The sequence below is a fragment of the Pristis pectinata genome, chromosome 2, assembly GCF_009764475.1.
Source record: "Pristis pectinata isolate sPriPec2 chromosome 2, sPriPec2.1.pri, whole genome shotgun sequence".
In the NCBI taxonomy this organism is placed as follows: domain Eukaryota; kingdom Metazoa; phylum Chordata; class Chondrichthyes; order Rhinopristiformes; family Pristidae; genus Pristis; species Pristis pectinata.
This window is the reverse complement of record NC_067406.1, coordinates 43,952,741-43,978,806: the sequence shown is the minus strand read 5'-3', so window position 1 is coordinate 43,978,806 and position 26,066 is coordinate 43,952,741. Positions and strand designations below refer to the sequence as shown.

The 26,066-nt window shown below is 39.8% G+C and overlaps 1 protein-coding gene across 6 annotated transcripts in view; it reads right to left on the bottom strand.

The window, feature by feature from the left end:
• The window catches only part of setbp1 (SET binding protein 1), a 228,984-nt gene that overhangs the window by 45,574 nt on the left and 157,344 nt on the right, over positions 1-26,066 (bottom strand). For 5 of the 6 annotated variants that reach the window (XM_052010183.1, XM_052010181.1, XM_052010185.1 and 2 more), the window contains exon 3: positions 8,798-12,350. In XM_052010183.1, coding sequence (XP_051866143.1) covers positions 8,798-12,350 — 3,553 coding nt within the window. Of the gene's footprint in view, positions 1-8,797; positions 12,351-19,401; positions 19,557-26,066 lie in introns of those variants that run through there. The other variant, XM_052010187.1, reaches the window with a different exon arrangement.

The window sequence follows — 26,066 nt, the reverse complement described above, 5'->3', positions numbered from 1 at the left end:
AAATCCATCTATGATTTTGCACAATTCTATCTCCCAAATGTTTTTCAGTCTTACATTTCCTCCTAGTTTTCTCTTCCTGTCGCTGTACTATCAATGCCTCGTGTTTAATCATATGCTAAATCATATGCTGCAACATTCTGGAATTCTCTTTCTACTTTCTTTATCATGCCGATGGCTGTCAGGAAATTTAAAAATGAATTATTATTAATCATAAAATGTTTAAAAACATCTAAAGTTAATCACAGCTGTAATTGCATTGTAAAACAACAGGATGCCATTATTTATGAATGATTCAATGAAGAATGCTTTCCCTATATAACTTCTAGTGACATTGTTTAAAAGTCCCAATGTGTCAAATCTCTGTGCACTTACCAGCTCCATATCCCTTAATCTCGATTCCTACAACCCTCAATATCTGTACAGTTGCAATTCCAGTTTCTTACACATCACTGATTAGAGAAGGGAGAAGAGACAAGAAAGGAGCTTGTGAAGTAGGACGTTGAGGTGCAAAAAGTAAAAGAGCTCTTGGGAGTGTCAAAAAACCTCTGTCAGGGTCAGGGAGCAGAGCTTTTGGTGTGAGGAGTGAGAAGCCCATATATGCAAACCCAGGTCTGGTCAAGGTTTGATTGTCCCTTGTGTTCCGACCGATCCAGTTTTCGATATTTGAATTGGAAGACAATGAACCAGATTCAGCTTTAGGTTGAGATGATGGATGAGAGCGAACGCCAGTTCAGATTTGGATGGAGATACAAACTGATGAAACACACTTGCAATGGGTCTTAGTGCTAGTGCAGTTGCCCCATATGTATTGGTATTGGTTTATTATTGTCACTTGTACCGAGGTACAATGAAAGACTTGTCTTGCATACTGATCATACAGATCAATTCATTACACAGTGCAGTTACATTGAGTTAGTACAGAGTGCATTGAGGTAATACAAGTAAAAACAATAACAGTACAGAGTAAAGTGTCACAGCTATAGAAGAAGTGCAATGCAATAAGGTGCAAGGTCACAACAAGATAGATCGTGAGGTCAGAGTCCATCTCATCGTATAAGGGAACTGTGTTGTTTGCTCTGAGTATGTGGTTTGCTCTGAGCCAGTGGTTGGAGGGCAGATAGCCAATATGTCTGAGCCCACCATTTCCACTCTGCATAATTGCTGCAGTTGCCCTCCACCCTCCCCCATTCTCCTGTCACCCATTAAAACTGGTGGCAATTTTCAGTAGCCAGTTATAAGCAATCAACTAGCACATCATCGGCATATAGGAAGAAACCGGAGGACCAGAGGAAACCCATGTGGTCACAGGGAGAACATGCAAACTCCTCACAACTGCCTCCGAGACCAGGATCAAATCTGCTTTGCTGGAGCTGTGAGGCAGCAATGCTAACTGCTTCGCTATTACAGTGCCAGCGACCTGGGTTCAATTCCTGCTGCTGCCTGTAAGGAGTTTGTACATTTTCCCCGTGTCTGCTTGGGTTTCTTCTGGGTGCTCCGGTTTCCTCCCACATTCCAATTCCAAAGATGTACAGGTTAGGAGCTGTGGGCATGCGCCGGAAGAGTGGCGACACTTGTGGGCTGCCCCCAGCACATTCTTAGCAACGCAACAAGACATATTTCACTGTGTGTTTCAATGTACATGTGACTAATATATAAATATCTTAAATAAATATCTTAAAAACAACTGTGTTACCCTATCCTAAATTTAAAATTGTGCAATGAAAAAGAGTTAAATAATTTTGGTTATGGATCTTCTATGGAAAAATTTATGATGTTCAGAGCCACATGAATATATTCAATCTGAACAAAATTAACTTCAGGGCTTGGGATTTGAGTTGGCTAAATTGGATTTGACACATGTAAAGATATTATCATAAACAAGCAATGGCCAACACTTGAAGTAGTAATCCATTGTTTGCCTTAAATATCTATCTCCTAAAAGAATAAAACCACATAGGAAGAGTGGTCCAGCTGTGACTATAAAGAAATGTTCAAAGCAACACGAGGTTAGAGGAAGGGGTTTAACCACGTTGCCACGAAGAGTGGTAAACCTGAGGATGCAATTTCAGCAAAAGATGAGCAATAGGTTGATAGAGAAAAAGCAGTAGTGAGAATAAACCAGAAAAAGCACAGAAACTGTTGAACATGGGTCAAGAGTTGCTGACTGTAACTGGTGGTTCTGAATCCAACTGCTGATGTTCAGCCATTCACACTAAGCTGAGTCCCAGACATAGGTGAACCTGTTGCAAGTCCAAGACCAACTGAGTGACATCTGTCACTCTGCTCAGTCGCCAGAATCCACACGGAGTCTTTCAGTGAAGAAGAGGCTTGCTGGTATTAAATTGTCAATCAGATATTACGCCAGGTCTGACCTGGCATTGGATCAGATACTCATCTGAATTGGAATTCTTAGCCTGTGTAATGGGAAGGTAACTTTTTTTGTTAACTTTATTATTATAACGATCTTAGTGATTTGTAAGTGTTTTTGTTTGTTTTAGCGAACATTCATGGTCCTTATATTGCTTAATTTAATTATTTTATCAATTTTAATAATGTTTAAATACGTCTAAGTGCCAGAGACATTTAAAAGCAAATTCCTTGCCAGCTTTGACCAAGGCAAGGCCGCCACCAGCTTTGACTCTTGTTAAAGTGTGCCGGGGATTCTAGAGGCAGGGCCTCAGCAGTGTGTTGCCCGAGGTCAAATGGTTGCTGAGGCCTCACTATGCCTGGCCAAAAACTTCCAGGATGCAACCATTTTCCATCCACACATCTGTACCATGTAAATGCAGGTGTAGGGAGAGCAGGAAGTGAGATTTCACACTACAGCAAGCTCTGGCTCAATCGCTTCTACAGGTATATGCCACAGAAAAGATGTGCAAAAGTTGCAGGCAGAGATGAAATATTATAGTAGGGAATAAGCAAATTAGAGCAACATCTGTCAAATATTTTGAAATTTCTTTCCCAGTAGTCAACAAAAATATTCTGGAAATAATCTGGATCAATAGGTCAAGTGAGAATGAGGAACTTAATAAGTCTTAATGAAGGGGTAGGACTGAAGAAATTAACAGGTCCACAAAATCTTTGGACCTGATGGCCTGCATACCAGAGCTTTAAAAGGACCAGATAGAACATGGAAGTATTAATTATGATTGCCCAGAATTGATTGGATATTAAAATGGCCTTCAGAGATTCCTTTGTGCATTTTTGGTCACCATACTTTAAGAAAGACGTGGTTACGCTGGAGAGAGTGCAGAGGAGATTCACCAGGATGTTGCCCTAATTGGAGGACTTTAGGTATGGGGAGAGATTGAATAGGCTGGGCTTGCTTTCCCTGGAGCAAAGGAGGCTGAGGGTTGACCTGGTAGAGGTAAATAAAATTATAAGGAGGTATAAATTGGATAGATAGAATAGTTTTCCTGTGGTAGGCATATCAAAAACAAGAGGGCACAGCTTTAAAGGGAATTTGAGGGGAAAGTTTTTCACACAGAGAGTGGTTGATATGACTACCACAGGAGATGGTGGAATCAGATACAATCACCATGTTTAAGAGACATTTAGACTGGCACTTGAATAGGCAAGACCTAGAATAATACAGACCTAATGTGGGCAAATGCGATTAGTGCAGATGGGCAAAAATTTGGTGTGGACAGTGAGACAAAAGGGCTGTTTCTGTGCTGTACAACTTGATGACTCTATGATGACAAATGCAACTTGGCTGTTGGTAAAGAAGGGAGATAAAAACACAGCAAAAATTGGTAAGTAGTAAGGCATCCACAGTGAGAAAAATAGTGGAATCAATTTTTAAGCATGTGGTAATGGTAATAGAAATCTTTTGCTCTTAGTATACAAATGATTACTTAAAATTATAAGTAATCATTTGTATATTAAGAGCAAAAGGGTAGCAAGGGGGAGAGTAGGTGCCCCCAAGGATCAGTGTGGTGATCCATATGTGCAACCACAGGAAAGAGATGAGGTCTTAAATCAATACGTCATCTGTGTTTACTGTGGAGAAGGACATGGAAGCTAGCAAGTTCGGGGAGGGAAAAGTGATATACTGGAGCATATCAAAATTACAAAGGAGGTCTTGAAATGTATAGTGGATAAATCCACAGGGCTTGACTAAGTGTATCTTAAAATGTTAAGGGAAGCAAGAGAGGAGATTGGTGGGGTATTTGCAGAGATTTTTGTATCATTGTTAGCCATTAGGTACTGGAAGATTGAAGGCTAGCTAATTGTTGTGCCTTTATTTAAGAAGAGCAGCAAGGACAAGCCAGGAAACTACAAGTTGGTGAGCTTTACATCTGTGGTGGAAATGTTATTGGAAGGGATTCTGAAGGACAGAATTTATGTGCATTTGAAAAGGCAAGAATTGATTAGGGGTAGTCAGCACGGCTTTGCGTGTGGGAAATCATGTCTCACGAATTTGATTGAGCTATTGGCATATGGAGTTCAACACGGAAAGTGTGAAGTGATACACTTCTGGAGATCGAATTTGAAGGCAGAATACAAGGTTAATGGCAGGACTCTTAGCAGTGTGGAGGAACAGAGGGATGTTGGGGTCCATGTCCATAGATCCCTTAAGGTTGTCGCGCAGGTTAATAGTGTTGTTAAGAAGGCGTATGGTGTGTTGGCCTTTAATAGTCAGGGTATTAAGTTCAAGAGCCGTGAGGTAATGTTGCAGCTCTATAGAACTCTGGTTATACCACACTTGGCGTATTGTGTTCCGTTCTGATCGCCTCATTATAGCAAGGATATGGACCTATAATGAGGGTGCAGAAGAGATTTACCAGGATGCTGCCTGGATTGGAGAGCATGTCTTATGAGGATAGGTTGAGTGAGCTAGGGCTTTTCTCTTCAGAGAGGAGGAGGATGAGAGGTGATTTGATAGAGGTGTACAAGATGATAAGAGGCATAGATCGAGAGGACAGTCAGAGACTTTTTCCCAGGGTGAAAATGGCTAACACGAGGGTGTGTAATTTTAAGGTGATTAGAGGATGGTAAAAGGGGGATGTCAAGGGTAAGTTTTTTTTTATACAGAGAGTGGTGGGTGCGTGGAATACAATGCCAGCAGAGGTTGTGGGGGCAGAAGCATTAGGGACATTTAAGAGACTCTTAGATAGGCACATGAATGATAGAGAAATGGAGGGCTATGTGGGAGGGAAGGGCTAGATAGATATTAGAGCAGGATAAAATGTCGGCACAATATCGTGGGCTGAAGGGCCTGTTTTGTGCTGTAGTGTTCTATGTTCTGTGTTTGAAGAGGTACCCAAATGGAATTACAAGGGTAAGGCAGTAGATGTTGTCTACATGGTCTTTAGCAATGCCATTGACAAAGTCCTGCTTGGTAGACTGGTCCAGAAGTTTAGAACACATGGGATCCAGGGCGAGTTAGCCAATTGGATAAAATTGGCTTGGTGGCAGGAGGCAGAGGGTAGTAGCAGAGGGTTGTTTTTCAGACTGGAGCCCTGTGACCAGTGGTCTGCTGCAGGGACTGGTACCGGGTCCGCTGCTGATTGTCATACAGTATATATTAATGATGTGGATGAGAATGTAGGTGGTATGATTAGTAAGTTTGCAGAGGACACTAAAACTGGTGGTATAGTGGACAGTGAAGAAGGTTGTCTAAAGTTACAACAAGATAGAGATCAACTGGGAAAACATGAAAGGAAATGGCAGATGGAATTTAACTAGAACAAGTGAAAAGTGATACATTTTGTGTGCATCCTAAACCAGGGCAGGATACACACAATGAATGGCAGGGCCCTGGGAGATACTGTTGAACAGAAATACCCTGGGAACAAGTACATAGTTCCTTGTAGACAGGTAGGTGAGGAAGGCATATGGCAAGCTTGCCCTCACTGGCCAAGGCACTGAGTATAACAGTTGAGATGTCATGTTACAGTTGTATAAAACGTTGATTAGGCTGCACTTGGAGTATTGTGGGCAGTTCTGGTCACCACACTAGAGGAAGCATGTGGTTAGGCTAGAGAAGGTGTAGAAAAGATTCACAAGGATGTTACCTGGACTGGAGGGTTTGAATTATCAAGAAAGATTGGATAGGCTAGATCTGTTTTCTCAGAGCAAAAGAGACTGAGAAGTGACAGGAGAGAGGTATATAAAGTTATGAGAGCCCTAGACAGGGTAGATATATGGTCTCTCTCTCCCATGGTAGGGGTGTCTAAAACTAAATAGCACAGGTTTAGGGTGAGAGAGGGGAGGTTTAAAGGAGATCTGAGGGATAAACTTTTCACGTAAAGAGTAGTTGGTATCCAGAATGAGCTGGCAGAGGAGGTGGTGAAATCAAAAATAGTAACACCATTTATAGGCATCTGGACGGGTACTTGAATGAGTAGGGCATAGACGGATTTGGAATTAATGCAGGCAAGTGGGATGAGTATAGATGGACATGATAGTCGGCATAGATGTGGTGGGCTGAAGGGCCTGTTTCTATGCTGCACAGCTCTATGATTCCATAATATGATTGAGTAGACTCGACATAGACAAATGGGTGGAGGATTTACAAATGGAATCTGACAAATTAGTTATGAGATAGTTTCAGCCCATTACTATTAGGATAGCCAAATATATGGTATTTTCAAAAACCATTTCATAAGATAACTTACAAGAAATTATTACACAGATTTGGGACCTGTGAGGTGGGTAATATACTATCATGAAAATGAGGACTGGATAATGAACAGAAAGCATAAAGCGGTTTCTTTTTGGGTTGGCAGTCTGCAACAACAACAGGACAATTGTGAGGATTAGTGCTCATCTTCAACTTTTTACAAAGCATATAACTGAACTGAATGAAGAACTGTGTGTAATGCATCCAAGTTTGCTGACAATATAATGCCAGGCAGGAAAAGAAGCACAAAGAGGCCGCAAACATAAGTAACAGTTTAAGTGAGCGAGCAAGGATAATGCAATATAATGTGGAAAAATGTAAAGTTATCCATTTCGACTGGAAAACTAGGGAAGAGATCAGAATAATTGGCATCTTGGACTTCCATTGCTTCTTATTTTTCATAATTTACAATATATTTGAATCTATCCTTTTCTAGCCCAATACAGATTGAATCCAGAGTTTTACCCAAAATAATTTTTTATAATTTAAGGCCTCCATATTACTTACTCTGCAACTGTTACTTGTATTGTTTGACGAAGTTGAACTGCATGGCTCTCAACTGTGTTCTGAAACCAGACCCAACTTCAGTAAACAGTTAACACCTCTTTTGATTTAACTTACCTTTTTGCCTGACTTTTTATTTTCTCCTTCAAAATTAGCCTTCAAATCCACAAGCTTTAAATTTAATTGATTGTCTCTTGCACGGAGGCTTAAGTTCTGTCTTCTGGACATCAACATTGACTGAACTCATAGCTGTCTCCCTGTTTACTTTGGTTACTTCCTCCAAAAATGTAATTAGATTTGTTACACGTTTGGATTTTAATAAATTTTTCTCTAAGCAGCTCAAATTTCTCTATATGCTTAACTATAGATTTCAAAAATTTCCCACAACAGATGTTAAAGCAACAGGTTTATAATTTCCTGGTTTTAGTCTTTCATCTTTCTTAAAAAATGGAATTAATTTTGTAATTTTCCTCAATCAAGAGGGGTTTGGGAAAAATTTTGCTAAATGATCTGCAATTTTATTCCTTTAAAACCCCAGTAGAAATAATAGTCCTAGGTATTTACCAATCTTTGGTGCCAATGTTTCCACTAATATTTTAAACTTTAGAGCATTCCACTTCTTAATTTATTATTATTTTCCTGAAAAATCAGGCATATTATCCTGTTCCTCTAATAACAGGAAAGTAATTATTCAACAACCTGCCACTTATACTAAAATAAAATCAAATAGCTGATGACCTTATAAAAATGGATATATTTTTAAATAAGTCTGTGGAGTTCAAACGCAACAAAGACTACACGTGCAATATTTATTGATGATTGAGAATTCATGTGTTCCTTTACATTTTACTGGAAAATCTTACAATATGACAAATTCTATGCGCTTTGGAATTACTGCTGAAAAGTGGCCAATTTTCTGTGATCTGTAGGCTTTGCTCAGTCTACTTTGCACCTCTGAAGACACATATACAAACCTCTCAAAGGAGTTATGAAATGCAGAGATTTATTACATAATATCGACCATAAAACAAAATTTCCCCACATGGAATTCAGTACAAATACCATCCTCTCAATCAACATGCTCCAGGCTCCTACATCCTGCATGACATGGAGCTAAATTTAAAACACTTAAGGATGTTTGAATGAGCAAGTTTTGTGAAGGCTTCATTACTTTGCCAAGCTAAGACTAGTGATAAAGACCTACATCAGTTCTCAAATACCACATACTAGTAACTTACTGCAAGGTTCAGATGCATCTTACTCCGTTTCTGCAAATCTACTGCATGCCATAATAATCTCATTACTTTCAATGTCTTCACTGAAAAGCAAAGCATAACAAAAATGACCTGAACCACTGCACATCACATTGACTGCTGATGTTAACAGTAAAAGGGTAGTAATTTTATTAATAATTAAAGTTCCACTGGAAAATGACTAAAATAATTTTGAAGCCAAGGGAAAGCCAGATTAAATGCTGGAATGAAAAACAACACTATTCTGAACCTTAGATTGCTATTTGGCACATCAAATTAGGTAGATTAACAGAGAGATGATCGAATATCCAGCCAATTAAATGTTATATATGAGCATATTGCATTTTCAAGTACAATTGATACCACATAACATATTAGAGCTGTTATATACTTCTATAAACCAAATCTTTACCTGGTGCTGCAGGGGTACTGTATAGAGTTTGCCCCCAGTCTTTTCTGTTAGTCCTTAGCACAGGTCCATTCTTCTCCCGATATGATCCAAAACCCTCAAAGTGCCTTTTTCTATTTCCATTTGATTCACTTTCCCTCTTTTCAACCATGCTGCTTGCAGAGTGCAGATCCCCATACAGGTCCATGGAGGTATCCCGCCTCGTTCGCGTCTCAGTGCTTGTGTACCTTCTTACACAGGCATCAATAGACTCAGTGATGGAATCATTTTTTTCCGTAGTCCTTGTCCATTGTGGTAAATCAGAAAAAGCTAATTTTGACGATGTATCGATGTCAAAGATGTTTTTTGAGACCTTTTGTCCTGTGTGCATCGGTTCAACATGCTGCTGTCTCGGTTTCTCTTTATGTTTTCCTTTGTCAGCACCCAGTGTAAGATCTTTGTCACAGCTTTCTAGTTTCTGATGGACTAAAGCTTTAGCAAAGTCAGACTTATGCCCAAAAATCTCACCCAAGTCTTCCCGTGACCCCATGAGCCGGTCATCTCGATGTTTATGCTTGTGCTTATGCTTGCGTTTATGAGTTCGGCTGCTGGGCATTGCTGCACCACCACCGCCTCTTTGTGATGTTAAAGAAGGCTGTATGGTGTTTAAATCCATCCCTAGTGAAGGCTGCAAATGCATGGCATGTTTTACCTTATGTTTGGCAGTGGTTGGCATTTTTAAGTGGGAGCTGGCATGATACTGGGGTGGAGGCATTGTAGGCCTCAAGAAGGGAGCTGATGACCCAAGTGCATGAGACAAGTAAAAAGGAGCTGAATATTGCCCATAATACCCAAGGTTCATCATACCTGTAGCAATAGGCATTGATGTATAAGGCATGCCATAGGGTGCATAGTAACTCCCGCTGGGTAATGGGTAACCAAAACCCTGTAAGAAAGGCACCTTTGTCATAGTCTCTTGGGCTTTGGGAGGTCTGCCGCGTCTTTTCTTAGACTTAAGATCAGCTGTCCGGCGAAGATAGTGTAATGGATCATAATGAATATATGGCACAGGATAGTAGTGATCAAAATTGACCCTAAAAATACTGGGATATGGGTTATCAGGATAAAAAGTGTAGCTTCTGTGAGAGATACGAAATACTTGGAACTTTGCCGTTAGTTCTTCTAGGTCTGCTATGAATTGCAGGTCATCTCTGCTGTGCATCTGCAAGCTTTTTCTCTTCCGTCTATGCTTCTGCTTCTTCATGTTTTCGTGAATGTGATAATCGTCTACAAGCAAGTGTTTCTGTCTGTGACTGTGTTTTCCTTTTGTACCAGGATCTACTGTTGCACCCTCTGAGGGATCAAGTGCACAAAAGTCAAAGGAGTATTTGCGGCGCGATTCTGTACTCTTCTCTGCTTGATCAGAAGTGCTGTTATTGTCTGTTCCAATTCCACTATCACTTGGTATTGTTTCCTCACTGTGAGACTCACTGATAGGTGACAGTGTAATCTCCTTTAAAGAAGCTGCCTCAGATAAATGAGAAGGAGAATTAGCCAGAAGCCTTGGTGGAGACAACTTCCAAGTGCTTGCGTGCAAGCTTTTTGGGATTTTTGTAGGAAGTGCACTAATTGGCTGAAGGTTTGGCATTGCCTTTGACTCAGATAAGTTGGTTTCACTGCTGACCGGGCTGAGGTTTCCTGCAGGCCCTACTGCCTGGGGAGGTGATGGTTGTGCAGTGGTTGGTGACACTGCTCCAGTCAGCTGTGAACCAAAAGGCACAGTTGGAGTTTCTGAATGGGCAGAAATCGGCTTTGAATATTTCTCAGCACCTTTGTTTCCAATTTGCTGCAGTTGTCCCATGGCTTTTGGTTTCCTTCCTCTTTTTTTGCCGATATAAATAGTCCCTCGCTTGCTAACGTTGATCTGTTTTCCTAACTTGGTCTCAAGGGCAGATGAGATTGCTGAAGCAGTACTGCAGGACTGTACTTTCTTTTTTAGTACTGTATTATTGGAATAAGACAGAATTTGATTCAAAATATTCTTTCGTTTCATGGTTTTCATTTTATTGATAGTTTTGATTGTTTTCTTATCCAGGACATTTATTTTCCCATCCTTTTTGGGAAACGGGATGTGATTAGGCTCTAAGGTGACAGAATCTATTGGTATCAGTTTACTAGGGCTTTTTCTCTTTTTCTTTTTCTTACTGCCATTGGGAGACTCGCAACAGATGGGGCTTACTGGGCTTGTGGCAGTTCCTTCATGTATGGTCTCGACTGTAAGTAAAGGCTGCTTCTTTGGTCTTCCCCGTTTCTTCTTCACTGGTGTAATCACTGTGAGACTATCTGTGTTAGAATACAATGGACTGGCTGGGGTTATAGGATAGGCAGATGGAGGCTCCATGACTGTAGTATTTTCCTGCAAGACAGTGTTTTCCTTCAGAAGACTCAAGGTTTTACATTTGGCAGAAATGGTGCTGTTTTTAGCTGCATGCTTTGAATGTTTCATTTCTGTGGACCCTCTTCTGCTCTTGGTGGGATCGACAAAAACAGGTGATGCCAATATAGCAGTTGGTTTTCTCACCCTGCTGCCATTATTTGAGAGGTCAGTTAATTCACAGGCTCTCCCCACTGATAGATTGATTTGACTAAGTTCATTCTCCATTCTCCTACTCTGCTGCTTGATGACCTTGCTACCGATCTGGCTCCTACTGTTAGTTACAGTGTCTTCATCATTGGGAAAGTTGCTACCTACAGCATTTTTAACATTTGATTCAGCATACAAGGGTTCTGGCTGTAGTCTGTTATCCAAGATAGTTTTTGATAACCTTCCCTTTCTCGTTCTGCTGCCAGCAGACATTGATGTCTGTGGTTTTATTGGGATTCTAATCATTACAGAACCTGAATCCTTTTCTTGACTGCTCAATGCGGTGGGCCTGATGGGAGAGGCTCTTGATGGTGGCTCTGTATTTGCAACATGACCTGCTAAAGTGTCCTTCTTACCTTTTGCAGTCCCACAAAATTCTAACTCTGTTCCCTTCTGGCTATTTTTGTCCCACTCAATGGAGTTGTCTATTAGCTGGTTTTTAGAGCATTTGGTATCTCTTTTGCTGGATTTTCCTGACCCACTCCCACGTTGTTGCTCCGTGGCCTCGGAATGCTCTTTGTTTTTGTCCACTGGTTTAGTTTGCGTAACCATGGGCTCTTGGTGACCAGTGGACAATTTAGGAGTCACCAGCCGGTTAGCATTAACAATGGACAGCCCAGCGTTACCGTTTATAAACTGATTCCAGGTACAGCCAGAAACACGCTTGTTCAGTTGTGAAGTTGATAGGTCACAATACTGATCTGAAATGGAACTTATGTTAGCAGTGCTTGCTACTTCCCTTCGAGCATCAACATCTGTTACATTACTCTGAAAAGTAGGGGAGATTCCAGAAGTTGCCGACCATTCAAGCTGGACCTGATTAAGTCTCTCCTGGTACTTTGGTTTCACACCGTCAGCAATGAAGTCATGTTGCAACCTTGAGGGAATTTCACTGAATCGCACTTCTGGTTGCTTGTGAGACCTTGCTTGACCCTGTTAGAAGAAAAACAATCTTTTAGTAAGTTTGATCTATGCCTGCGACGAATTACATAGAGTAATGATGGCACGCTGGGAGTAAGTGCAGTTTAAGTTAAGAACTCAGACATCATCAAAAGAGCAAAGTTTGTACAGCTAACTTCATCCAAACTCAATAGATTTTAACCTTGAATTCATCCTGTGGTGTTGGTTATTATATACAAAGCACACTTATATTTGATTGAAAATGTAACCATTATGGCAAGATGCAGCTCAGCAGGCTGACACAACAACCCAGTGTGGTGTACAGTCAGCAATGGTCATTCCCCAGAGTGAAATTTTTTTGAGTTCAATCCTGTTATCACAGGAGGCAGCTGGCACTTGCACATTTAGAGGAAAGGGCAAATGAAAGAATAGGCCATCAATAATTACTCTTTCATGTTGCCAAATGCATGATGCTGAATTGGCATTAATAGTGGCCTGGGGACAGATCTTCAGTGAATGCCCTTGGCTGTAATTGGTCTACTAACAGGGAAGACTCAAAAGAGAAAGAAAGCAAATTATCTAAAAGAAATGCAGTGCATTAAATTTTTTTCGAACTATCTCTACATCACCCAGTGTCAAAATATTATAAAACTGCACATGATACTGATTGCTGTAATATTGACATGAAATATTCTTGATGCACAGGTTCCATTTAAAAACTACTTCTGACATTGCTACAGTAGGCCTATTTTAGCAGCCAGCACTGTACACACAGGTAGTAAACAAGCTTGCAAAAGGTAGTGATGCAGCTTTTCACCTTGGACGCCAAACAGACTTTTCATTCTAATTCAGAGAACAACCAGCACTTAACATATTCTTTGCCATCAGGTGTTTGCAACGTATTTTAAAAGTCCACTTCACCACTCAAACTCAGCACTGTATATCTTTGCAGAGAATTGTACCACACTGATTTTTGTTGCATAATATGATGCTAATAATTGACTAATTAGATATTTTTGAACCACTTAATCTCTATGTGTAATGTTAATTATGTCCTTGACATAAATGCGCTGCTGAATCCAGCACTACGTTTACCATTTCCTGATTAAAATATCTAACAAATCTGAATTATTTTAATATTGTTTCATACCAATACATTTTTATCATAATTTGTACAAATAAAATTACACTCATGCATTTATCATTCTACCTAGTGCCTGAATATTTCAACCAACTGTATAACATATAAAAAAGTGATGAAAATGTAAGGCTTTTTATAAGAAAAAGTATTTATAACAGTTACTTCATACCATGCGCTTATTAAATGAGTGTGTAATAGTCTAGAACTCATTGTCTAAAAGGATGGTGCGGGCAGAAACCCTCAATGTATTTAAAACACCCTGCGATGAGTAATACCCATGGATTCTTCTCCAAGTCACACACCATGCTGATCTGGAAATATTCAGCTATTCCTCATACTTGCTTAGTCTTGACTCCAGATCGCTTTATCCAACAACACTGTGCAAGTCACTTTCACCAGAAGAACCGCAGTAGTTCAGGAAGATGGCTCATCACCACCAGCAATGCCCATATCACATAAAAAGTGAAGTTAAATAACTGAAGCATAGTGTCCAAATAGTGAGCTGGGTGACATGCATTTTTCTCTGATTTTGTTGAGCAAGCTGTCATCCATTCTCAATTCAATTAGCATTTCCAAAAGTGCACTTCAAAACAATAGAGACTGCCAAAGCAGGTAGCATCCAGCATCATGTTCTTGAAACTGCTAGAAGAATATCAAGGAAACTCATGTTGGGTTGAACACACCTTGTGCTGAAACATCCATCATCCTTCCTTTCAAGGAATTCTGCTGAAACATGACTTAATCCAGGCTTTAGCAACAAAATGTGCTGAACCGAATATTTCAGAGCCATATCGATTCTCATGCTATGTAGAAGTCAATATCCTGGTAGAAGTATTAAAACAGTTTGAATTCAGAAACAGAATCCTGAGCCAGTAGCACTTTGCCCTTATGGAGAAAAAAATGTAAACACCAGTGATACCTGCCACCATGCCAGGTATCAAAGTACTCTTATTAGCACCAGCAAACATCAGAATTTGCACTTTATCCCTTAACTTCTTTTCCTAAGTAGACTTACACAGTTTTCAACTAAACTCAACCCTTCATTCTTTACCTCTATTGAATTTAGACCAAAGTATTAGAGTCAATTGGTCATACAGCATGAACACGTCCTTCAACCCACTGAGTCCACGCCGACCACCAAGCACACATTTACACTATTTCTACCCTAACCAAATTGATTCTTCCCACATTCCCATTAAATCTCCCCAGATTCTACCACTCATCTATACACTAGGGACAATTTACAGTAACCAATTCATCTACAAGCCTGCACATCTTTGGGATGTGGGAAGAAATCGGTGCACCCAGAGAAAACCCACACAATCAAAGGGGGAATGTGCAAACTCCACAAAGACGACACCAGAAGTCAGGATAAGACCTGGATAACTGGAGCTGTGGGGAGACAGCTCCACTGAGTGTGCCATTGTGCAGTTCACAAAGCTGGTGAATCTCTAGCCCACTGTAACCCTTCCTCTGATTTGCTGCACAACTCTTTGTGGTAAAAGCTTGACAATGGCTGGCAGGGTTAGAAAACCCAGATAACTTCCCCAATGAGCACAATTCAAGTTTATACCACACATCCATGGAATGATCTTTTCTACAATGGTTCTGACCCAGGCAGAGGGAGGTGATGGGAAATCCTGGGTAGATTGCAGGCCTGGGGGTGGGGGAAGGTGGTTGCATGGATGGTGATTCGTGGGTAGTGGGAGCAAATGGTTGAAGCTTCAGCAGCACTGATAGAAACCAAACATGGGACATGCTTGGCCTGAGTTGCGAGTGTCACATCAGGTGATGGTCTTATCCACGAAAGCTGTGACTTGTATTTTAAACTATCCATCAAGATTAATAGGAGCAAAACTGAACAAGAGTTATTACTTAGTTGCCAGATTAAAAAATGCAGTTTGACTAGAATTAACTAACAAGGTATATTTGACTCCTATTAACACACAGGAGATATTTTTAAGAAATGCTACGCTTTGTGAATCAGCCACTCTTCCATCTGAGCAATTTACGTCCAAAGCGGAATCCTTTATTAAGAGGCCACGTGTATTGAGATAAGCAGCTGGTTAGCGCCTCTTTAATTGCTTCCTGCTGCGATTTTCAAACATCTGAACCATTGTTCTATTCATTTGCATATATTAATAAATTCAAAACTTAAAACAACATACACTGCTGATTGTTCTTCTAGGTTAATTACAACATGCTCTCCATGTGGAGCCAAATTGAAAGCAGTTAAATTTTCAAAGCTTTCCATCAGCAAATTTGTTTTTTTTAAATTAATAACATTAGTGTCTATGGCCTGGATTGCAGCAAAACACTCATCTCATCTCCAGGGAATAACCTGCATTTAGTACCTTTTTTTCCCCAAAATACTGATGGTAGATCACTTTTCACGTCACATGTAAAAATCAAATCTCGATCAAAAATGCAAGTAGAATAATTTTTAAATAAAAAGACAGGAAAAGCTTCTATAGATATGTAAAGATGAAAAGATTAGTTGAAGTTAATATGGGTCTCTTACAGGTGAGAGACTGAAAGGTGTTGGAGTTCAGATAAGAAAAGATATCTTTATTAATCATGTGTACATTGAAACACACAGTGAAATGCATCTTTTGCATAGAGTGTTCTGGGGGCAGCCCGCAAGTGGTGCCACGTTTCGGGCGCCAACATAACATGTTCACAACTTCCTAACCTGTACGTCTTTGGAATGTGGGAGGAAACCGGAGCACCCGGAGGAAACCCACGCAGAAACGGGGAGAACATACAAATTCCTCACAGACAGTGGCGGGAATCGAACCTGGGTCACTGGCGCTGTAATAGCGTTACGCTAACCGCTACACTACCGGACCTGGGTATACAAATCACTGAAAGTCAGTATGCAGGTACAGCAAGCAATTAGGAAGGAAAAGAGCACAAGAAAATTTGAGTATAAAAATGGAAATAGCTTTCTCCCAGTTTATAGGCTCAGGTGAGGATACATCAGTCTGGTTTCCCTAACTAAAGGAGGGTATCATTGCAATAGAGGGGGTGCAGGGAAGGTTCATCAGACTAATTGCCGGGATGGTGGGTTTGCTGTATGAGGAGAGATTGAGTAGACTAAGCCTATGCTCTCAAGTTCAGAAGAAAGAGAGGTATAGCATCCTTACATGTCTGGACAGAATAGATGTAGAAGGATGTTTCCCATGAGTGGGATGTCTAGAACCTGGTATCAAAATAAGGAATCAGTCACGCAGGATTGAGATGAGCAGAAATTTCATTGCCCAGAGGGTGGTCAATCTTTGGAATTCTCTTGCAAGTATATTCATAACTGAGATTGATAGATATTTAAATATCAAGTGAATCAAAGGATATGGGGTTGGAGCAGGATAGTGAAGCTGAGGTATAAGATCAGTTATTATCTTAATGAATGGCAAGGTAGACATGAAGGGCCAAAAGGCCTCCTTCTGCATTTATTTCTCATGTCCTGTTGACTGCCATTTGAAATCTGCCGCAGCCTTTTCAGATGCTGATGGTCTATTGAGCATTCATAATATTTTTGCTTTATTCCGGTTTTGTAGCAATTCCATAAATGTTCAAAACATTTTATCTTTACTCCATTCTTCAAACTTCATATCAAACACAACAATTAAATGTCTTGCTTTCCTTAAAAAAAAGATATTGAATTGAAAATCAAAAATTGATTTAACATATTTACATTTTTTATATAAATAAGATTATTATCCTTTAACAGTTGAAATTATAACTGCTACTTGATGGATTGCTGACTTCTAGAGGAGACTGTATTAAACGCTAGGTAAGAAATTTTCTAAGTCCAACTTCTTATCGATATAAAGATAGGTAGTTGTAATATTAAGGCAGCCAACATGCAAAATGAACTGCCATTCACCAATTCAGCCATGGCTGTTTTTACAGTGTGTTCTCCCTTGAGGCATCATTTCAGGCATCTCAAGCTACAGAAACAGCTGCATCATGAATTGATTTGGAAACAACGTGCAATGGCAGCACAGCTTAAACTGTCCCCTGTGGGGCAGGGGGATGGGAAGGAAGGTGTAACAAAAGCCAGGTGATTAGGCTCAAGCCACTCACCTTGGGTTTGGTACAGAAAGTAAACACAGAACAAAAACCAGTGGTGGTTTCTGCAAATCAGTGGAGTTCTTAATCTGACAAAATCACACCAAGAGGCGTAGAATAGCAAATTTATTACAAACAGAGCCAGTCATCTTCCAGTAGGCTCATTATTCCTCAATATGACAAGCTCCTGTAGCAACCTGGCTCCCCTCCTCCTCCCCCACCACCCCTTAACTCTTACACTTAGCATGCAGCACATGCCAGAAAAGCTGAAACAGGGCCAATAAAAATGCCTGCAAGCTCATAAGGGTCACAGTAATGTAGTTGTATGATTGTGCTTTCTGTTTACTGTAGAGTAGAGCACTGAATTATACCAGATCTGTCAGGATTTGAAAGCACACAGAAAAGTGATTAAAAATGACATTTAAAACCTTAATGCTGACCATCTTTTGCAATCAACATGTTTAATTTAGACATAGCTATCAAGTTAATTAGTAGACAAGCTCACTATTTTGTTTTTCTGTCTTAGTTTTAATATAGAACAGTAACTATAGTGCAGCTTTCGAGCAGGGTGGATGCCCAGCAGTTTGCATTCAACCCTGATCTGTTTGTTCTAAGGAGGAGGGATTGCAACATATTGCACACTTTCAGTTTTGACAATGATGCCAGGACATTACACAATACACTGGTATAAAGTCATTTTGTACTCTCTGCCCATCTACTTAAGAGTTATCCTAAATTTAACTGTTCTCAGAAAGTTGTTATAATTTTATAAATGATGCATACAAATGATACCAACCAATGGGTTCACCACAGATCAAATGGCAGTGCAGACAGGCGTCAAGCAGGACTGTGTCATCGCTCAAACCCTCCTCTCAATCCTTTACCTCCAACAAACTCCTCGCTGGAGTAGAGTTAATTTTCAGGATGAATGGGAAACTATTCAACCTTTGTTGCCTCCACTGCAGAACCAAAGTCACTCCAGCCTCAGTCATTGAATTGCAGTATGCAGACAACACTTGTGTATCTGCAGACATGGAGCTCCAAGTCATTGTTCAGTCCCTCAATGAAGTACGTGACAAAATGGGCCTGGCACTAGATGTCTGGGAGACAAAGTCCTCCGTTATCCTGCTCTTGCCACAATATCTCTTCTATTTCACCATTTCATGCTAAAAATAATGCAGATTTTATTTTGTTATCAGAGATAAATCAGCTGCTTGACCACTTACCCCTACACTTATACCCATGGGTTGAATGACATCAGTGAGACTGAATTGTTTAACATGCTGCCATCAGGCTTGTTTAAGCCAATGAACATCAAAAGGGGATAAACAGTTTAATCAAGTACTGTTCACAACTTGTACAAAACTACCAGTGGTCTAGAGTGAAAACATACTTCACCAAATCTTATGATTTCGTCCAGGCATCTCTGAGACAGAAAATCTAAGAGGCCAGATCTTGTCTGGATGCCTAGCTAGAATGACAGTCCCTGAACTGCCATGTTCCTCCTTACTTGGTCCATACACAAGCGATAATCCCTCCAGCCCAAAGCATCCTGGAGTCCAATAGTGTGGCCAAGTGGCAACAATGTCTCCAGCAACACAATGAGGAGGCCTTCCTCCAAAACACCAGTTCAGAAACATTTCACAGCAATTAAACTTGAAGTAACTAATTTAAAAACATGTGCTTTTTAACTAAAGAAAAATAACATGAAAGCACCTGAAAGCAACTATAAATAATTAAAAAATACTATTTTGTTTAAAAAAGGAACTTACCTTCCCCTTTTGTCTCTTAATCCAAACCTACACACCCCATTGAACACTGTGGCCAGTGAAATGACAGACAATTCCCCAGTATATTAGTGACGAATCTTACCAAGACTGGGATCTGCTTTTGGAATCCAATCGGCATTCTGACACCAGAACGAACCGACAGATTCAGCCTACAGAACCTGTCAGAAAGTCCAGGACTTCCATGTTTTGACAGCGTTAGTATGGAAGTTCAGGACTAACTATTGTCTAAATGACTAAATGACAGCAGTTCTGTTCAGAACCCCTGGCAGTAAGTAGGCAGTGAAATCCAGCCCATGGTGTTTTAGAGTCAGGCATTAAAAACACTATGATTGCCAATCTTGCCAGTAGTGTTTGTGTGAGTGACCTTATGAAAAATGCACATGAAGCAATAGCCTATTAATGTTTAACCTTCCAAATGTGGAATGCAAAAAGAAAGTACATGATAATTTTCAGACCTGTTCTAAAATTTTGCTCTGCAGCTTGACTGCAAGCAGTGTTTCTGGGTCATTTAATAAAAATTGGAATAAGAACGTTTTAAGAAAAGTGTTGAAACAAAGAATGAAATAAGAGAAAGTCTATTATCATTTTCGAATCTGCTCTAGTGACAAGTGAATTGCTCTGGATGGCTAACATTGCACTACTGTCTAAAAAGGGAGAAAAAGTAATCATAGGCCATGTAGCCCCATTGAAAATTCTGAAGGGCATTTTCGAACATCATTGATAACAGCTCACACTGATCAAAAATGGTAAACATGGATTTGTCAAATGAGTGTTGTGTTTGACTGAATTGATTGTATTTTTTGAGGAAGCAAAGTGGGTTGATGAGGTTAGAATACTTGATGTTGGCCACATGAATTTCAGGAAGTCTTTTGACAAATCCTACATGTGATCCAGGGGAAAGTGACAATTTGATTTGAAGTTTGGCTTAGTTGCAGAAGACAAAGGGTGATGGTCAACGGATGTTTAATGACTGGAAGGCTACTTGCAATCTTGCAAAACACAGCAATGATACAGACCTAAACGCAGGGAACATAATTCTAAAAATACAGATATTGCAAGATTTGGCCAATGTTTTATTGTGAGCAAGTTGTAAACTGTAGAAGGACATCAGGTAGGCAGAAAATGGCAAATGGAATTTGATCCACCAAAATGTGAAGTAACATGATTTGAGAAGCCAAACAAGGCAAGGGAATACATAAAAAAGGTAGGATACCCAGAGTGGCAGGGCAATACAGAAACAGCAGAGCGCATGCCCACATATCACAGAAGGTAATACAACAGGTGCTTCATCTGTTAAGGCATGAAATAGAAGAACTGAGGGGTTATAGAACTACATAAAATATGTGCTAAGCCACAGCTAAGTACTGTGTTCTGTTTAGGTTCATGCATTATAGTAAGAACATAAGAATATAAGAAACAGGATCAGGAGTAGGCCAGTTGGCCCATCAAACCTGTTCCCCCATCCAATAAAATTATGGCTGATCCAATCTTGACCTCAAAACTACCTTCCCTACTCTCTCTCTATACCCCTTGACTTGTTTTTAAATATCTGTCGGTGTCTTTCTTTAATATATTTAATGGCCCCAGCTCCACTGCTTCCCCAGGGCAGAGAATTCAAAAGATTCACAGCCTTCATTCCCCCCCTCATCTTCATCTCCAACAAGCACAGCTTTCGTCATACATTGACCCCCTCATCCCAGTGAACCTCCTCTGTATTTCCTCCAATGTAACCACATCCTTCCTTAAATACAGAGACAAAAACATTTTTTCAGTACTTCAGGGCAGTTCAACAACATTCTGGAAAATTGCCTTAAAATTTCCCTATTTTATACTCCAGACCAATTGCAAAATGGCCAGCATTCCATTAAACTTCCTAATTACTTGCTGTACTTGCATCATAATATTTTGCCCCCCCTCCCCGACATAACAGGGACAGGGTTCCACTTGTCCTCACCTGCCACTCCACGAAAAAAGTTTTAAAAAAATGTGTTGCTCCAGATTCCAGCATCTGCAGAACTTCTTGTGTCTCTGCTAATATTTTGTGTTTCATCTACTATGGCACTAGTTCCCTTTATACCAGAATATTTTATAGTCTCACTTAATTTAAACAACAATTTGCTTTTTCATTCTTTTAATTGAAATGGATAACCTCACATTTTCTCACATTATACTCTATCAGCCAAATGTTTGACCATCATTTAACTTAACTTTATCCTTTTGCTGGCTCTTTGTACCTTCCTCAAAACTTGCTAACCCACCTGTTTTTATGTCATCAGCAAATGTGGCTACAGTATACTCAGTCCCTTCAGCCAAATCATCACTGTAGATTATAAATAGTTGAGACCCTAGTTGAGAATGATCCAGGCGGCATCCCACTAGTTAGATAGAGTGTTCAGCAGTCTCTAAGCCAATATATTATCCCCAACCCAGTGCACTTTTTTCTTTGCAGTGACCTTTCACATGGCACCTTATCAAATGTTTTATAGAAATTTGAATACAATATATCTGCTTGGTCCCCTAACATAAGCCCTATTTGTTACATCACTTTCAGAAAATCATGTTGACTCTGCTTGATTGTCTTATGATTTCCTAATTGTCCAGCTATGGATGGATTCCAGCATTTTTCCAATGATGGATGTTTGGTCAGCTGGAAAACTGTTTCCTGCTTTCTTTTGAATGATGGTATTACATTTGTGGTCCTGGTAGATTGTAACCAAAGCGTCTACTTTCTCTGCACCCACTTCCTTTAAAATGCTGGAAAAAGCAGACCATTAAGTTGAGGATATAATTGAACTGGAGAGGGTACAAAAAATATAGAGGAAATTTATGAAGAGGAATGGGTTTGGTTTCTTTGGGGAGATTTAATTAAAATACATAAAGTTATAAAGAAGCTTAGTTAAATAAGATGGACATATTTTCCTTGGTAAAGAGGTCAATAACCAGAGACATTGCTTTGAAGTACTGGGTAAAAGGCTTAGAGGTCAGTTGAAGAGGTTTTTGTTTTAAACACAGTGGTGAGAATCTGGAACTCACTAACTGAAAGTATGTTAAAAGCAGAAACGTTCAATGTGTTTATAAGTATGTGCACATGCTATATACAAGGCTGTGGGTCAAGGCCTAGAAGTGTGATTAGGTTGCATAGCTCATCTTTGGCAAGAAGTGGAAGAAGTCAAGGATGGGGATCAGAAGCTACTGCTGGAGATACATTGGCTGCAATCAATGTAGCAAGAAAGAAATAGAAACAAGCAAGCAGTCGTTCAAATAAATGGTCTTGATGGGTCAGGCAGTGCAGAAAAATCTGCGCGCACCAGGATTCTCAGCAAACTGCTGGAGCTCCACCCATTCTTTCCACACAGCCTGTGTTCCTGGATTTTATGTTGGATTCTCAGGAGCCTGTTGAGCAGTTCCTTCTCCTTTAAGACAAGGCAGAGCTTCCAAACCAAAAATGCCTTGTAACTAGTTCCTGGTTATTAAATTATGGAAGTATACAGCACAGAAATGGACCCTTTGGCTCACCACATCGTATAACCTTTTTGCCCATCTAAATGAAACCCATTTACCCTCACAAGGCCCATATCCTTCTATACCCTTGCCTATTAGTGCCTGACTAAATGTCTCTTAAATGTAGTATCGGGTGCAAGTTATGGTGGTCATCAAATTGTCTGTTAGGGTTATCTGAGAGGCACTTTCTTCATAGGATCTTTGTGACCTCCAACATAGATTGTATTGCAGCAATGTTTCTGTTGCCACCATTGTTCTGGGGATGAGCCTGATGAATAAAACAGAGCTTATTAGGCAGTGGTCAATGTCATGGTCATTGTGCAAGTGATGTGGACAACATAGCAGCCTCTTGCTCAGAGAAAGGCCTTTCCACTCAACAGCTAACTGGCTACCTAAATCAAGGGGAAAGGGTCCAAGAGGAAAGGCGGTGAGTTAAGGAGAGGAAGGCCCTCCCTACCGTAGGCTGGTCCTTCCTCTGTTGGCCTCTCTCCCCTGCCCTGACACCTACAGCAGCACCCCTACAGCCTGTCACAGTGTTCACCCACCCAGGACTACTGCCATCAGCTGCCCTACACTCTGAAGCAGCCCATCGCTAAGAAAGCATTGTTCAAAGACAGAGCATGTGGTTGTTCTCAGGGCCGAAATGTGAGGGAGGGAATGGGAGGAAAGGAATTGGATGATAGGGACAAGGACTATGTAGAGGATTGTGACCAACCACTGTGAATGTTGTGCAAAAGTCAAAGAGGTCACTTGAACAGCAAAGGTTAGAAACAGAAATGAAAGAAACTGACCAATTCATTTTCGTGACAAATCATTAATGTAATCACTGTTTTTCATTGAATACAATTTCCGTTTTTTTACATGCAGAGCTGAGTGGTATTAATTGCTAGCATTTGACAAAATCCTTATGAACACATTGTGTTACAGACCAATTATTAGCGGAAATTCACTGACCACCCACTAAGTACAAGTGTGTATCTGGAGGTTAACTTACTGCATGGTAACCCAACCTTGAACTCTATAAAACCAAAGAGTTTTATTTTAAAGACCGCTTTTGTTAAAGCCAATTATGCAATGAGAAGTGTGGTTGATATTATTTATAGTTGAGAACTTTATTCTTCTCACAAGCCAACTATTATGTAAAATAAAATCTTTTTCTTCCCTCATTCTGCAGAAGGAAAGAATAATTTTAATCTCATAAACACGGTTCCAATAACAGAGGCTAAGTTCAACCAAATTAAAATTTGATTAACTCCATTAAGTTGTTTTCTCCAATATTTTTTTCTTACACATTAAAACAAATCTACAAACATGTTGTATTAAAGCAGATAGTTTTAGACTACGTTGGGTGACATGAGTGTCCCATGTGTCAGGTCATTAAGTAAACAATGAGGTTTTAAAATGAGAAAAGATAAATAATAAGTGGAATGTTGTCATCTTAATGAGGTATTTTAGATTCAATTCACAACATACATTAGATAAATATTTATTAATGATGACAACATTTTAATATTGGTTCAAAAGGAAGGAAACTGCTTCCTTCCCCTTTAAGTAGCACAGGCGGTACCTCCTATCAAGTGGGAGATGGAGATTTGGCAGGTCATGTGTAAGGGCAATACCTTGAATAATCTATTATCTATCCTTTTCTTCCTTCTCTCACCATTTTATACTAGCTAAGAAAAAGAACCACATGATTAAAAAAATGATTTTCTCATTGAAGCTTCAAGAGTTACAGTTTGAAAATGATAGGCTTCACTTGGGCTACTGCCAATATTAAGTCAATTTCAATAAAATAATCAAATGGTTTTGAGCCAGTCTTCCCAAACTGCAGGCCAAATGCTGCAGCATCTTTATTACTTAAATACTCAGATTAGAGAGCCAGCACACAACTCCGGAGAAAACAAGACAATGAATAATGACCAACTCATTTTCTTACATCCAATCAGCAATCAGAAAAGCAGGGTGTATGCTTCCACGTCCACCCTGCCATTCCCAGTGAAAGGTCATCCAGCTATAGCCCACTATTTATAGCAACAGTTCCCAATGACAACGGTAATCACACCAAAGGCCCATGACTCATATGTGCTTAAGGAAACACTCTCCCTCAGCCCGGGAAAAAGTGGCGTAATTTTTCCTCTGCACAAAGCTATTTTAGTAATGTATTCCTATGCATGGAATTTCTCGCCCATTGAGTTTAGGTGGTTGAGAAATATATTAAATTATTTGTCCTGATGGGTTGTGGATGGCACCTGCAAGGCTGCTTTTCTTGCCCATCTATAGTATTGGTATAAATTAGTTAAGTTACTTCCACTGTTGTATTCATGACAAATATGGAATCTGATAACTGGAAGTATATTCTATGTTTCCACAGCAATGTCAAAACAGTAGTGGCATAATTGTCAGAAGTGCATTCATCAAATTTAGGGGAGAAAAGGGTAGGGAGGAAATCCTCCTATTTAATTCCAAAGGAATTATCAAACAGTGCTTCAGTAGCAATATTTAAAATTTCATACTCTTCTGTAAATTCAGTGCCTCTGTATAAAGACCATGTCAGATGACTAGGTTAGAAACTGGTATTAGGGAGATCATGTTCTGTTCTCCTCAGTCTCTTGGTAAAGAGATGGATCTTGCAGACATATAAATTGTAAATGCCATTGAGTTAAAAATAGCATCCAAAAGTATGAAAGTAAAACAAGTGTATTGATATTAGATAGAAAACTGGAAAATTTCAATTATTCACAAATTGCTGTGAAGGATAACTGTGGTCATGGAGCACTATTTAAATTAATGGGCCAATAATATAGAGGCCTGGGCTAACATTACAGAGGTCCATGTTAATAATTTGCAATTTGGGAAAATAAACAACTATGATTAGTAAGATTACCACAAAACCTACTGGATTATTGTAAAAACATGCCTGATTCATTAATGTCCTTCAGGAAAGGAAATCTGCCATCCCTACCTAGTCTGGCCTAAATGTTACTCCAGTTCAGTATGGTTTATTCTGAAATGGCCCAGCAAACCACTCAATTTAAGGACAATCTTGGACAGACAATAAATGTCAGCTTTGCCAGTGATGCCCAGTTCCTGAAAAATGAATATATAAAATATCTTAAGTTCATCTCAAGGCATTGTTGGGCACATACTTTGCTTGATGAACCACATCTGAATTTTTGGCTGATGTATGAAGGAAACTTGAGGCCGGAGTATCAGGAGACATCACCATCTTTAAAGACTCCAAGCAAC